Source organism: Nyctereutes procyonoides, unplaced genomic scaffold, assembly GCF_905146905.1.
Source record: "Nyctereutes procyonoides isolate TBG_1078 unplaced genomic scaffold, NYPRO_anot_genome, whole genome shotgun sequence".
Taxonomy (NCBI): domain Eukaryota; kingdom Metazoa; phylum Chordata; class Mammalia; order Carnivora; family Canidae; genus Nyctereutes; species Nyctereutes procyonoides.
Window position 1 is genome coordinate 28226118 of NW_026575020.1, and position 14704 is coordinate 28240821.

The following is a 14704-nucleotide window of genomic DNA, read 5'->3' on the forward strand; positions in this document are numbered from 1 at the left end:
TGGATCTTTTAATGAAAAGAGCAAAGTAAGGAAAAGAATGCATGCCATGCTATCATTTTGATTTTGTAGGTATATATGTATATAAATATGTTTCAGTCAGTATAGAAATAGTCTAAAAAGGTAAATATCAAATCCTTAACAATTGTCCATGGAGGGTGGTTTTTAACTATATATATGTTTGTGAATTGATTCTTTTACGTGAGTATATGTATTACCACTATATTTTATAAAGTCACCTTAATTTTTAAAGGACATCCATGTTATCTTTGATGAAAATATTCCTCAGTGTCGCATCTGAATAAAAGATGAATCGAAGGACATAATAACAATGGGAAAGCCATAGAGTAACAGAACTGATGTTGAGCACTGAGAACACTTAATTTAAAATCAATTCTAAATAATTATTGCAAATTTAGAAACAAAATACATATTTGTAAGCAGTCCTAATTTCCGTATCTTAAATATGAGTCAATAGTTTAAGCTTTTTTTCTATTCTTGATGTTGATACTTTGAGAACAGAAGCTCAAGTATGTTTTTTTATAAATTAGTCACTGGTACCACTTAAATATTTTCTAGACCACCAAACAACAAAGGCAGTATTTCCCCCAAAACTATATATATGTGTGTGTATATGCGCATGCACATGTATACGTGTGGGTGTATACACAATACTCTATATATATGAGTATATAAAAAACATAAAGCAAGAACAAAGCATATATCATATGGTCTAATTTTATGAAAAGAAAATAATAAGTAAACACATAAAAGCATATGGAGGGAAAAGACTGGAAGGACATAAACTAAGCTATTAACACTGGTTAATTTTAGGTGGTAGTTTGCAGGTGATTTTTATTTTTTGTGCTTTTCTGTATTTTCCATTTAAAACATTTTGGGGTAATTATATATACAACAAACAACATTCCAAAAATGTCATTTAACAAATAAATAAGCAGACAAACCAGCAGTTTCAAAAGCTGGACAATTTAAGCCCCATCTTTAACCTTAACAACATACTTTAAGAATGAATGGGATGTGACATGAAACTTAAAACACTCACCTTATAATGTAACTTAGAATAATTTATTCCCCAATCAAGCCAAAGAGTGGCCCCAGCATTAGCTTGTTGAAAAGTTCTTCACTTAGTTCTTGGCCAGACAATATGGGGAGGAAGACAAAGAAAACTACAAAAATTAATCTACCTGGGGATGCTAAAATAAGCACTGCTTACATCTATTCATGAAATAAATGCATTAATACCATTAAATAACTAGAGCTTTAGGAAAGAGCTGTTGGGGTTTCAATGACAAAATGAATGTAACAAGTTTAGCACAGTGCCTGGAACATGATTAGTGACCGCAAGAGCTTAACTTCATTATTATTACATTTTGATTACTTTTTTAATCATTTATGCACTACAATGCAGCAGAAAAGACAGAGAATTTTACTTGTTTTGCTTCCTTTTGGGATGGTTATATCGCTACTCCTTTTCATCACAAGTTATTATAGAAAATTTCACACATATACAAAGGTAGAATACTGTAATGAACTCAATCTACCCATTATTCAGATGTAATAATGATCAATATTTGGCCTTTTTTTTCCCATTTATACTTCTATCCACAAATTATTTTGAAGCAAATCCTAGAAATCAAATAATTAGAATATGAGGGGCTTAAATTTTTTTTTAAATTTTTCTTAAGTAAACCCTATGCCCAACATGGGGCTCGAACTCACGACCTTGAGATCAAAAGTCACATGCTGGGATCCCTGGGTGGCGCAGCGGTTTGGCGCCTGCCTTTGGCCCAGGGCGCGATCCTGGAGACCCAGGATCAGATCCCACATCGGGCTCCCGGTGCCTGGAGCCTGCTTCTCCCTCTGCCTGTGTCTCTGCCTCTCTCTCTCTCTCTGTGTGACTATCATAAATAAATAAAAATTTAAAAAAAAAAAAAAAAAAAGAAAATTAAAAAAAAAAAAAGTCACATGCTTGGGGCGCCTGGGTGGCTCAGTTGGTTAAGCATCCAACTCTTGATTTCAGCTTAGGTCATGATCTCACCATCGTAAGATTGATCCCTGCATGAATCCCTGCATCGGGCTTCATGCTCTTTGGGGAGTCTGCTTGAGATGCTCTCTTTCTCTCTCTCTCTCTCCCTCTACCCCTCCCCACTCCTTCTCAGGAAGAAAGGAAGGAAGAAAGGAGGAAAGAACAGATGGATGGATGGAAAAAGCATGCATGCTACACTGACTGAGCCAGCCAGGAGCCCCAGAACACGAGGCTTTAAAGGACTACAGAAAAGGAAAGGTTCTAATCCTACACTTCCTTACTAGCTACATGACTCTGGGTAAGTAAATTACTTAGTCTTCTGAATTTTGATCTCTGGCAACCACACAACAAATCTAAGATCACTTTCTTTACCCTGGTTGGCTCTAACTGGTTTCAATATCTGTGATATTTCTCTCAAAATGTAACCAGCTCCACTCTATTGCTTTTACCCTCATCTGTACTCTTTATTTTGCTTCTGGATAATTCCAGTAGCAACCTGTTTCTTACCTCTTGCTCATCCCATTGACAGGTTTTTTTACTTTTTTTTTTTTTTAAGCTGAATACTAGTCCTACAAGATGTTCAATAAATCAAAAAAGATCACGGCTGAAGCAGGTTTGGGAAAGATTGCAAAGGATATTCTCATGGTACACTATATTAAAAGCTCCAATAAGTCTTAAAGTGTTGGATTCTGTTTAACAGACTTTTTTTTTTTTTTTATTTTGAGAGAGAGAGAGAGAGAGGAAGCACAAGTAAGCAAGCACGGGGAGGGGCAGAAGGAGGGGAGAGGGGGAGCGGGGGGGGGAGAGAGAGAGAGAGAGAGAGAGAGAGAGAGAGAAGCAGACTACCCATTGAGCAAGGAGTCTGACGATGCAGTGCTTAATCTCACAACCCTGAGATCATGACCTGAGCTGAAATCAAGAGTCAGATGCCCAAGTGACTGAGCTACCCAGGAATCCGTACTTAACATTACTTTACTTATATGATCAGATCATGAAACTCCTTTTCTTTCACCTGACAATTAAGAACCTGTAAAATTAGTTTCCTAGAACATGCTTAGAAAATACAATGATATGTTAATGTGAAATCAGTGCTCCTTAAGCAATGCCTTCACTGGACTATTACAGCTCAACAAAGTTTCAAGAGTTCCTCCTTAATTACAGGTTCAAATTAACTTATGTTGCTTCTCACATCTTTATACATGCCACAAACTACTTCCTAAACTAGGATGTTTGCCTTACAAGTCTGGATCTCTCTTGTTGTAGAATACAGATATGCTCAGTAAATATCTGTTGAATGGCCATTAAGGTGGGACCAAACATGTGACCAATCTGAACCAGCAACGAAATTGCACATGTTGCTGCTACCTCAAGTCCTTGAGATATCTTACATTTCTTAGTACTGAACACTAAATGCTGGACAAAATACCTATCTTTTTCAGGTTTCTATAAGGCCAAAGTTCCTAGACATCCCCTCTAACACATTTATACTAACACTCTAGGTCAGCGATGGAGATGATCCATAGAAGTTTATCATCATTTTTCACTCTTATCTTGAGCCTCAATCACCTCTTTCAAAAAACAAAAATAAAAACAAACACTCCCCTGTCCAAAACACAAAAATACTAATATCTTCTTGGCAGGCTTACTGGGAGACCTAATCCAGGGACGAGTACATGCTAGATATTCAAGAGATGTTGTTTTTCTCTGCAATGGAGAATAAAGCAGAATAAAAAGAAAAGGAAGGTACAGAATAGCCCGGGAAAACCCCTCTAACAAGGTGACATTTAGAAGGGAGTAAGAGAGCCACACAGCTCTTTGGGGACACAATGTTTTCAGGTTAAGAGGAAAGTAAGTGCAAAGACCCTTAGACATGAGCGCTTGGCTTGTGTGAGGAATAGCAAGGATGCCAACGTGACTAGAGCGTAACACATAGGAAGAAAGCAGTAGGAGCTGAGGTCAGAGTTAAGGGCAGGTAGAGGTGGTATCATATCAGGAGGGTTGCAGGATATTGATAAAACTTTGGCTTTTACTCTGAGAGAATAAGCCATCAGAAGGTTTTGAACAAAGAAGGGACATAATCTTATTGATTTATTTTTTATTTTAAAAAGACCATTCCAATTGTTATGCTGAAAACAGACCAGGGAGTAGGAAGGAGGAACTAGAGAAACCAGTCAGAAGGCATTACAATGAGCTGATCTAGGGTGCGGTGGTAGAAAAGAGTTTGTATTTGCATTTATTTTGAAGGTAAAGAAGACATGAACTGCTGATGAATGAGATGAGGTGTGAGAAAAAGTAGCCAAGAATAACCCCCACAAATTTTGATACAAGCTACTCAAAAGTCAAAGCTACTATTTACCAATGTGAAGAATAAAGAAAAACCAGGTTTAGGGGAGAGCATGGGTCTGGAAATGTTTGACATACCTATTTCAGTCCTTGAGGCAGAGACCTACCTTAGTCTCGAACTGCCACCAGCTGTGTCTGTGCCAGGGTAGCCTGTGAACTACTACTACAGGCTGAGGGCATGGACTGCTGGCTCTGTATTCTTCTCTGGCCACATCATATACTTATCATATGCTGCACTGTATCTCATGCTGTATGACATACACTTATCATATATTGACACTACTGCTGGGAGAGTTGATGAGGAGATAGGTGCTAGGAAGTCTGAAGCTGGTTAGGACTCCTTCCTTGTTCTGCACCAAAAGACAGATAAGCCAATATCCAACTCCCAAAAGTACCCTCTACAGTCAAACTCACCTTGAGTACAGAACAGTACGAGGATCCCCCAGCCCAAGCCATGCTTATCCAGTTTCTCTTATAACTGACCATCTTCCACAATGTGTGACTGTGTTAGTTGTCCTCAGCCTCACATATTACAATTCCTCATTATTATCCTCTTCTGAGACTAGAAGAGCAGGATTTCACTCCAACTTTTCATTGGAAAAGCATTAAATGAGTATTCCTCTTGGGAGAGAGAGAGGCTGTCACATTCCCAATATCCCTATTAGTCATTAAACACATTCAAAGAGGAAGTTTTTTTATTAAGTCAATATATTTAACTAAAAGAAATCTGTACAAAAATTCTACTATAAGGAATTATATCACTGTTTACAGTAGTGAAAAAATTGAGAATAGTCCCTTGGTTCAACAAAGCAAAGGTTGGTTAAAGAAATCTTGGAATACAAAGTCATCATCAAAAATGATTCCATATGGAGTGCCTGGGTAGCTCAGCTGGCTAAGCGTCCAACTCTTGATTTTGGTTCAGGTCATGATCTCAGGGCCTGACATTGAGTCCTGTGTTGGCTCTCCCCATGAAAGGGAATCTGCTTGAGATTCTATCTCCTTCTTCCTCTGCCCCTCCTGCTTGTTCTCTCAAATAAATAAATAAGCAAAATCTTAAAAAAAAAAATTCCATATAAAAATATATTTTAAAAGATTAAGTGAAAAAAGCAGATTATAGTCTGTATAATGACTCTTAGTTTGTATTAAAAAAGTGTATACTAGAGGTTAAATATGAGTATGATTAGCAAAAATAACAGTGATGTTACCACTGGGTAAAAGGATTGTGGATAAATTTTTTTCTTTTTCTTTTTTACTTGTCTACAATGAACATATACTCTTTTCTACTAAGAACAAGTTTAAACATTTTAAATTTTCAATATAGCAATATATTTTTAATTCAATACTATCTCTCTCATATCTCCAGTTTATGGCTGGGATTTAGTTTTTACTGTCTGACATTTTAAAAAAAAACATCTACCTGGGGCGCCCAGGTGGCTCAGCTGATTTATCGTCTGACTCTTGGTTTTGGCTCAGGTCACTCAGGGTTGTGGGATTGAGCCCCGAGTCAAGTTCCATGCTTAGCGAGAGTCTGCTTAAGGATTCTCTCTCCCTCTGTCTCTGCCCGTTCCCCCAGGTTGCACATGCTCTCTAAAATATATAAATAAGTCTTAAAAAACAAAACAAAAAAGCCATCTACCCATGTCTCTCTATATGCTTCACCTAGGTCAAAAGACTTCCACCTAAGAAGCCAGTTGTGGACTCTTCCCCAGGGGATGTGATGCTAACAACTCTGCAGAGAGGTCAGACACAGGGTTCCCCAGCTCAGCACAGGAGATTTTGTTCCTGGGGTGTGTGGGTACTACTTCTCCAGCCTAGCAACTGCTACATGGGAATGTGAAGCAGACTGCCCTACTCTCCACACCTGGCCAAAGACCCAACTGTTAAGCAGAGACGAAGAGTTCCACAGTCCCCACCAGGGCAACAGGCAATGAGCTTTGTTTTCTATAAACAGACCAGGAAAAAGTTCAGGTTAAAACACAGTCCTTAGAGGAAGAAAAATAGAAACCAGGCAGCGGGGAATGCTTCATATTCCTAAAAGCTTTTTTTGTAAGTTAACACATGGTGTCTGCTTCTCTCTAGTCACCTATTTATCACTCTCCTCCTTAGAGAAGGGAAAAAGCCCTGGCTGTTTTCCTAGTGCAGAGTTTTGTGGCTTGGCGGGGGGGGGGGGGGGGAGAAGGGGGAGGAAGGAGGGTGCTTTAAGCATGATGCAAACCATTTGGAGCTGACTGAGAGCACTGCCAACACAAGCTGCACTATTTAAACAAGTGAGGAAATGATCGTATATACAACATGCCAGCGAGCACACACACACACCAAAGGAAGTCGAGAGGGCTTTTTTTCAGGACACAGAGCTGGATGTCAGCGGCTAAAAGGTCGATATTTTCCCTTAACACCCTTCTCAATGACTTAATCATGTTCCGTTTGCAGAGAAAACTTCCCAAGAATAAAAAAGTCTGGAGAATTAAGAGGAGGGGTGAATGGGGAGGGATGTTTGGCCTGGGCCTGACCTTATCCGAGGTTTTCTCCACGTAGCAGGGGTCCTGAGGGGCAGCCAGTAAGGGGACAAAACCCGAGAGAAGCCGATCCTCTTCCAGGATAAGAAGGGTGAGGTCATCGTCCGGGTCCTTGTACAGTGGCACCTCAGACTGATTCACTGCAGTCAGTATGTTACAGAAATCAGCCAGCATCGACCACACGTCCATAGCAACCCTGTGAGAAATAAGGTCAGAAAGAAGAACAGCTCCAAAGAGGGACCAGTTAAAGTATTTTAAGCACTTGTGAGAAGGGAGGTACTGGTGGCAAATGTTGTCTATGGCTGGCAACTGGCAGAAAATCTTACCCAAAAAGGGTACAAAATTGCATCCATGGCAGTAATCTGGTGGGCGAATGTCCATCTTATGCAAAGTTGAAATTGATTAGGGGGAGTTTTTTTTTTTTTTAATACTAACCAGAGAGGAAAAAGAATTTAGAGAATCAGTTGCCTAATGCAGGTCCTGTCACCTTTCCAGACAGTGTGCCTGAGACACTTACTCAAACATTCTAGACACCCAGTGCCTGAGGCAGCTCCCAGAATTCCCCCACTTCTGCCCAGCCAAGTATATGCCACAACACAGCAACAGAGCGCCAATCTCCCCTCCTCCCATACAGCCAGAGGGGCCAGTCACACCACGAAGAGAGTCATGTGAGGTTTTTTTCTCCCTTATAATACTTAAGAAATCTTTTCCTATATATAAACAGGAAAAAAACACACGAACAGGTGAAGGGGATGAAGAGTACGCTTATCATGATGAGCACTGAGTAATGTATAGAATTGGTGAATCACTATCCTGTATAACTGAAACTAATGTAACACTGTATGTTAATTATATTGGAATTAGGGGATCCCTGGGTGGCTCAGCGGTTTAACGCCTGCCTTCGGGCCCGGGGCGTGATCCTGGAGTCACGGGATTGAGTCCCACGTCAGGCTCCCTGCATGGAGCCTGCTTCTTCCTCTGCCTGTGTCTCTGCCTCTCTCTCTCTGTGTGTGTGTCTCTCCTGAATAAATAAATAAAAAATCTTTTTTAAAAATTGGAATTAAACATCCCTTGGGGCACCTGGGTGGATCAGCAATTGAGTGTCTGCCTTTGGCTCAGGGTGCTGGTCGCGAGGTCACAGGATCGAGTCCCACATCAGGCTTCCTGCATGGAGCCTGCTTCTCCCTCTGCCTCTCTCTCACTCTCTCTGAATAAATAACTAAATAAATCTTTACCAAAAAAAATAATAAATAAAGACTTAAAAAAAGATTTTTATTTATTCATGAGAGACACAGAGAGAGAGAAGCAGAGACATAGGCAGAGAGAGAAGCATGCAGGCTCCATGCAGGGAGCCCGATGTGGGACTTGATCCCAGATCTCCAGGATCACACCACGGGCTGCAGGCGGCGCTAAACCGCTGCGCCACCGGGGCTGCCCAAATAAAAAAAAAATCTTAAAAAAAAATAAAGGAATTAAACCCCCCTCACACAACCATCCACCTAATAAAAATCTCATTCCTGGCCTGCCAAGATCATCCCAGGACAGTAAAGCTTCCCATGCATCTCGGCAGATGAAGCAGTCTCAGTGCTGTCTTGGCCATCCCACTGCCTCTCCTTTCTCTCATTTGTGGACGGTTAGATATAGGGTGACCGACCATTCTGGTTTGCCTGGGACTGTCCCAGTTTTTGTACCTATGGATGCTAAGTTGTGCCTCAAAAGGAGTGAGCTGCAAAGAAAAGCTTTACAATTAGGGTCAAGAGGTGGAGTGGCAAGAGGCAAGAAGCAAAGAGAGTTACGAATGAGCTACATCCTGGAATCTTCCCAGAGGAGTTACTGCGCATGAGCCAAATCTGCTAGGGAGGGGCCTCTCAGCCTTAAGCAATTTGTTTCTCCTGCAGACTAGGAGCCTTTGGGAGATGGCAGAGAAGAGGGCATTCAAGGGACATGCCACTGAAGGTGATGCTGGGGGAGAAAGTGGAGTGGGGACTCCCTGACTGGCTCCAGGTGGAAGGAGCCTGTACTGGTTTATTTACTGTAATCACTACACTAGGAAAAGGCAATGAAATGAAACATCTTGTTTTCAAGAGTGTCCTGGGAACCAGGGGGAACACAGCCCCATTAATCACACAACGGCACATAATCAACACACATGTACTGCAGAAGTAACTTGCTTCACAGGCTTTGCCCAGGAAAAAGAACATGTTTGGGAAGAATTACCGGAGGGACAAGAGTTTTCTAAAGTCTTCTCTCTGCACAGACACCAACATCCAGACTCATTCACAAAGCTCCATCTTTTGGCTCAGCTGAGTTTGGCTGTCAGAAATGTTTAAATATGGAAAAAAATAAACAGTTGCAACACGTTTCTGTGCAGAGATCTGCCTGAGCCCCTTTGTGATGTAATGGGAAACACGGCATTCAGGCTACCAGCTGCAGAATAAACAGAACTTTGAGGGTTAAAAGGAACTGAACTTTCCACGACCCCATCTGCAGAGAAGAAAATAATAAGAGGAATGATGCACTGCCTCACAGCTCTGATAGTTTATCCTCCGGTCCCGGCTGCAGAGACAAGCACCGGATGTGATAGGGCTGCTCAGGGCCGCCTCCGAGGTTAGTGCTGCCCATGGGAGACGCACAGGGAGGCTCTTCCAGCTCCCCACTTCCTCCCCCAGTGCCCTGCTGGCCACTTGAGTCCACTGCCTGAGTCCAATCCCACAGCGCTGGTGAGCTTGGCCAACAGGCACTGCTCGGCTGCAGAGCAGCAATTTGGAAAATAAACAGGAAAGACGACAGTGAGAAGGAAGAAGGTGAAAAGTCTCCCAGCTGAATTCTTGGCTTAGGGGCTTTGGTTGGTGCTGTGCAGGTCAAGGACCTGACTGCTTCAGGACGTGATCAGGGGTGGGAGGTGTGGGCAGCAGCATCGCCCATCAGGGAGAGGCAGCAGAAAATTACCCATGGCTGCCACAGTGGGAGGCCCCACATCCCTCTCTCATCCTCCCACCCCTACCATCTTGGATCCAAGACGAAGAAATATGTGATACCATGTGGTTCTCATTACCATGCTCCCCTGTCCCCTAAGGCTCAGATAAACCAAAATTGACTCCTCCCAGAGACTGCTGGCCACCACCAGGGACCCCTGCCCACAGCTGCCTTTTGCCCATTACCACCCACCTTGTCCCAAAACCTTAAGACTTGCTGCAAGAATGAAGTGGATGAGAGTCTCTACCCGGGTGTTGGTTTGCAAGATAGCAGCTGGTGCCAAAAGACACAGGAAGTGTCCTGAGTTCCCAACTGAGAAATATAGCGGGGCCCAAGGGCCATGCTAGACTAACCAGAACGAAGGGAATATACAAAATGCCTCAGTGAAAGGTCACTTCTGCCCTGGTCCATTCAGACTGGTCTTGTGTGTGAATTCTGATTTTTCAGTGGCTGCTTCTTCTGGTATCTCAATGAGACTGCCCAAGATCACTTCATCAGTTACCTCTTCTTCCATTGAGCACCATGGACACACACACTAACCAAGCACCCATGAACTATACACTGACTCTCCACAGAGGGAGGGATAAGGAGTGTCAGGAAACTAGTGCTAAAAGGAAGAGGTACTTAGAAAAACTAGGTGAGATGCCTGAACTCAAAGCTGAGGAGGAGGTAATTCCTGGAACCGGGGCATTATCATCTCGGCTTACCCCCAACCAGGCCTCTGGGCTGAGAGGTCAGTTCTGTGGGTGAACATAGGTTTTCTATCTGAGTAGAAGGGGAAAAGCTTAGCTTTTTCCTGCTCTAGCTCCTTATCCCAGGTAGGAGTGCCTCCCAAGCTTCACCCCTCAGCAGCCCTTCAGTTTTAAGGGCTCAGGGTTAGCCTGGGCCAAGGAGCCCAAAGTCAAATCTTCTAGAAACTCTTGGGAAATGACTCTCCAAAAGTTTTTTCAGACAATCTCCAAAACAACCTTTGGTTCTAAATAGACCCTCCAGAGTGCTATGAACCTGGGCAAGTTCGCCTTCAGCTTGCTGTGGTCCCAACTCATATTTTGGGGAAGGTCCCAGAACCCACAAAATCCCACTACAGTTAGGATGCGTTCTTTACCAAGCATACACAAAGCAGCCAGAGAATATGCAACTGCGTCCAACAAGTTCATTTATGGCTTGCAGAATAGTGGCAAGGGAACCTCTCAAACAGCTGTAATGTGATTAGTGAGCAAGGATCAGCAGTTGCTGGGTGACCCTGTGGCCCAACCCCACAGAAACACCACACACCAGGAAAGCAGACCTCTGGCTGGAGTCTGAACACCAGATCCTAGCTTGGGACAGACCAGCAGTGGCTGGTTAGAGGCATGTACTCAGGACCAAGGCTCACTCACTTCCCTACAGACATGCATTCACTTACTCCACCAGGAAAGGAAAAAAATAAGAGTTAATTTACTTTTTATTGCCTCAGAATTCCAAGGTTTAATGTAGCTGTCAGTTTGAGTGCAGTGCAGCTGCTGGCCGATACAATGCAGCCCAGGCCAGCCCAGGTGACTGGGGAAACACATTTCACAGAAATGAACCAACACACACTCTTGGCTGGTTGTTGGGGGGATATTGACTTGGGGAATCAGATTAACCCTTCAGGCTGGGGTTATTTCTGCACACTGCACTTGAAAAGCAGCTTCAGTCCAAGGAACCAAGAAGCCCTGGTATCAGGTAGACTAATAGGTTTCTATGTTCCTGCACCTTTGGAGTTTTCTCACAAAAGGTGTTATTTAAAAAAACGCTCTTAAAGGTTAAGGTGTGAGATAGGTGAGGCAAGTTATACCACAATATATCTCCTTCCTAGAACTCAGAAAGAGAGGCAGATCTGCCAGCTCTATAGGGAAAAGGTCAGGTAGGAACTTTTCTACAAGTTCCATCTGGGGCGGGGCCAAGGGAAGGAGACACTTTGGAGAGTGGAGTGCTAAAGGTCCAACCAGGTCTCAGGCCATCCTTCTGGCAAGTCTGAGGAGGACTGAGCCCTCACACACCCCTACATATTTTTACTGGGGGAACAGGCTGACTGGTGATTAATATCAAGTACAATGACCCCATGTTACAAGCCTGCAGGGGCCTGTGGAGGTGGCCATTTCCTGTGTAATACCAGCTTGTTTAAACACTAACATTCAAACTCCACAGCTGCAGAACAAACCCGGAAAGAGTTGAGTGAGAAGAAGCCCTGCATTGTGTTTCAGAGCTATGGAAGATCAGAGTTGTAGTACAGATGGGAAACAAGTTGGGTCTTCTGATTCCTGGGATGGGGAATTCTGCAAATATAGCCAAGGTGGCATAGAAACTAGGCATAAAGAAGCTGGAAAAGAGAAAGCCAAGGACGATAGACACAAAGGGGAAAGACAAAAGGCCACAGCAAGAGAAATGCTCTTAAGATATGCAGTATGCTCTTTTAAAAACTTGTTTGCCTGTGGATCATTATATTCTAGCCCACAACTCCCAAGATGGGGTTCCATGGGCAACATAAGACCACTGTAGCCCTGAGGACTTCCCACTTATCTGCAGGTGGTGAGCCGCTAAAAGAAAAGGATCTGAATGAACCTAATAGGTCTGAAGAATCAAAAGAATAGTACGTGAGCTTAAAATAGCTTAGGAAGCCCCTCTGTGAAGCTGAGATGTCATGCCAACTCTGTTTGCAGTGGGATGAGGACCTGGTCCAGTATCAATGCTAAATAGCTCAACAGGCTCTGGGACGGGGTAGAGATGAGGGTGGTGGGAATCTTTGCAGCTCTCTCTGAGATTAAGGAACTGCAGTATATTTTCCAGACACTGTCATGATATAAAGAGGAGACATGGGTGTCAGAGTTAACTATTTTAGGAGTTAAGACATGGGCAGCAAGATACCATCCTCCAAGAATAACAGCTGTTTATTAGGTGAATATAAGAACATAAGACTCAGTAAAGGAGAATCCCTTCTGCCTTTCTAGTTTAAACAAACAAGTCAACGTGGGCCCTTGGGAAAGTGTCCAGCGTGAATTAATTCTGCCCCATAGGGCAAATCGAATTCTGAAGCCCAGTCACCCTGCACTACTCCAAGAACATAAACTTCTTCATGTTCTAAGCAGTACAGCTGTAGCCTTTTGGCCAACAACAGGTCACAGTAACCTCATTCCAGGATTTCTCAAGTACCTCTACTGTGCCTCCCTCAACCTCTATCTAGGTCAGTGCCATATGTGATTGCAGTTTTCCCAAGCTACATTCAACACATATAGCCTCTGTTGCATCACTATGGTGTGTTAAACCCATCAGCACTGTGTGTTTGGGAAAGAGCAGCCCCCAGGGGACCTCAACATCTCCACGGCATGAGTGGAGCCCTCGGCGGGCTCCCTGGTGCGGATTCTCACGGTTCCTGCCTTTCTAAATTTTTAGCTGTAACCACTCCAACACGTCTTCTTAGTTTAGCACACACTGGACCCAAATAACCTCAGCCTAGAGCTGGAAAGTACGCTCCCTGGGGTCAGCTGCTGTACCCTGTTGGGGTCAGACTGAAGCCTTAGGCCAACACCCCTTCCTCTCACAAGTCCTGTGAGAGGAGTTGGGAGGGGACAGAGGCTCCTGTTGTGAGAGAGATCACGTGTGTCTCACACTCAGCACTTGGAGGAAGAGGAACCCCCTGGTGCCAGGCTGTAGTGCTGACGCCCCAACCCAGAGCCAGGGAGACTGGGTGGGGAGCCAGGGTAGCAAAGGGGCTTCCCACAGTCACCACCACTTCCTTCAGGGAAGTGCTGATGGACTATTACTTAGTGACCTCCTAAAATGCCCTTTTGGGAAGACGTATTAAGCGTCCTTGAAGGGGTGCCGATTAGACTTGGGATTAGTTCTTATTTTCAGAGCTGCCCTGTGAGGGTGAGTGAACTAGCTGTTTTTTAACTCAAGAATTTCTATCTCGTCTACAGGGTCAACACATGTAGGTTCCCTGAGGAAATCAGCTTACTGCATACTCCCTTTATATCCCTATGTCTCCCTATGTGACAGCACTCAGAGGGCTCCCTACAAGCCTTTTCCAGCATGCTCTGTAGACTATACAAGACAAGCCATGGAAAAGTAGCAAGTCCAGGAATTTCTGGAGGGGTTTTTTTTTTTCTTCTTCTTCTTCTTTTTTTTTTTTTTTTTTTTTAACAGTACTCCAATCCAACAGTGTGATAAATGCATCCGAGCTACAATTAGGAAGATATATAGCATCAGAATGTGAAGGTCTGGGCAGCCTGGTGAAACGCGGGCTCTCCAGAGCCCCAGCTATGTTTCCCATTATGTAACCCTGGTCATGGGCAGACAGCCAGACTCCAAATGAAAAAGAGACTCTGGCTTGGCACTGGTTCTATTTTCCTATCCTCATTCGGGGTCAGCGCAGTGTCATACAGCTGCAGAGAAAGCTCTGGGGATTAAACCTGGGAAAGCCTCCAAGACCAGGACCTGGGTTCAAGTACCAGCTGAAAGCAATAAACCAACTGCCACAGCTGGGCTAGGTTTGGATGTTCTCAAAGTCCCCTGACTCTTTTACTTACTGAGAACTAGAGATCAAGATGAGGGAAGATTTGGCTTCAGTAGAGACTATGAAATGAGGTAGGCTGTCCCACTACCCTAGCTTGCCAAAGGTCCCAGGATGTGAGGGGTGACTATGCTTAGGCTCGTGAAAGCCTGTTGCTCTGCAACTCTCCATCACCTAACATTCACAGCTTACTTCGTGCTCACTTGGTAAAGTGGGAAGTAGCTATCTCTCCCTCCTAATGAAAGGCCTAGTGTAGAAACCATGTTCCTCACTCCTCCCTCACACCCCACAAAT

The 14704-nt window shown here is 43.6% G+C and overlaps 1 protein-coding gene across 3 annotated transcripts in view; it reads right to left on the reverse strand.

Annotated features, from left to right (window-relative positions):
• SMG6 (SMG6 nonsense mediated mRNA decay factor) overlaps nucleotides 1-14704 on the reverse strand; it is a 238147-nt gene that overhangs the window by 112445 nt on the left and 110998 nt on the right. For all 3 annotated transcript variants that reach the window (XM_055325373.1, XM_055325365.1, XM_055325355.1), the window contains one exon: nucleotides 6898-7099. In XM_055325373.1, the coding sequence (XP_055181348.1) occupies nucleotides 6898-7099 (202 nt within the window). The remainder of the gene's footprint in view (nucleotides 1-6897; nucleotides 7100-14704) is intronic.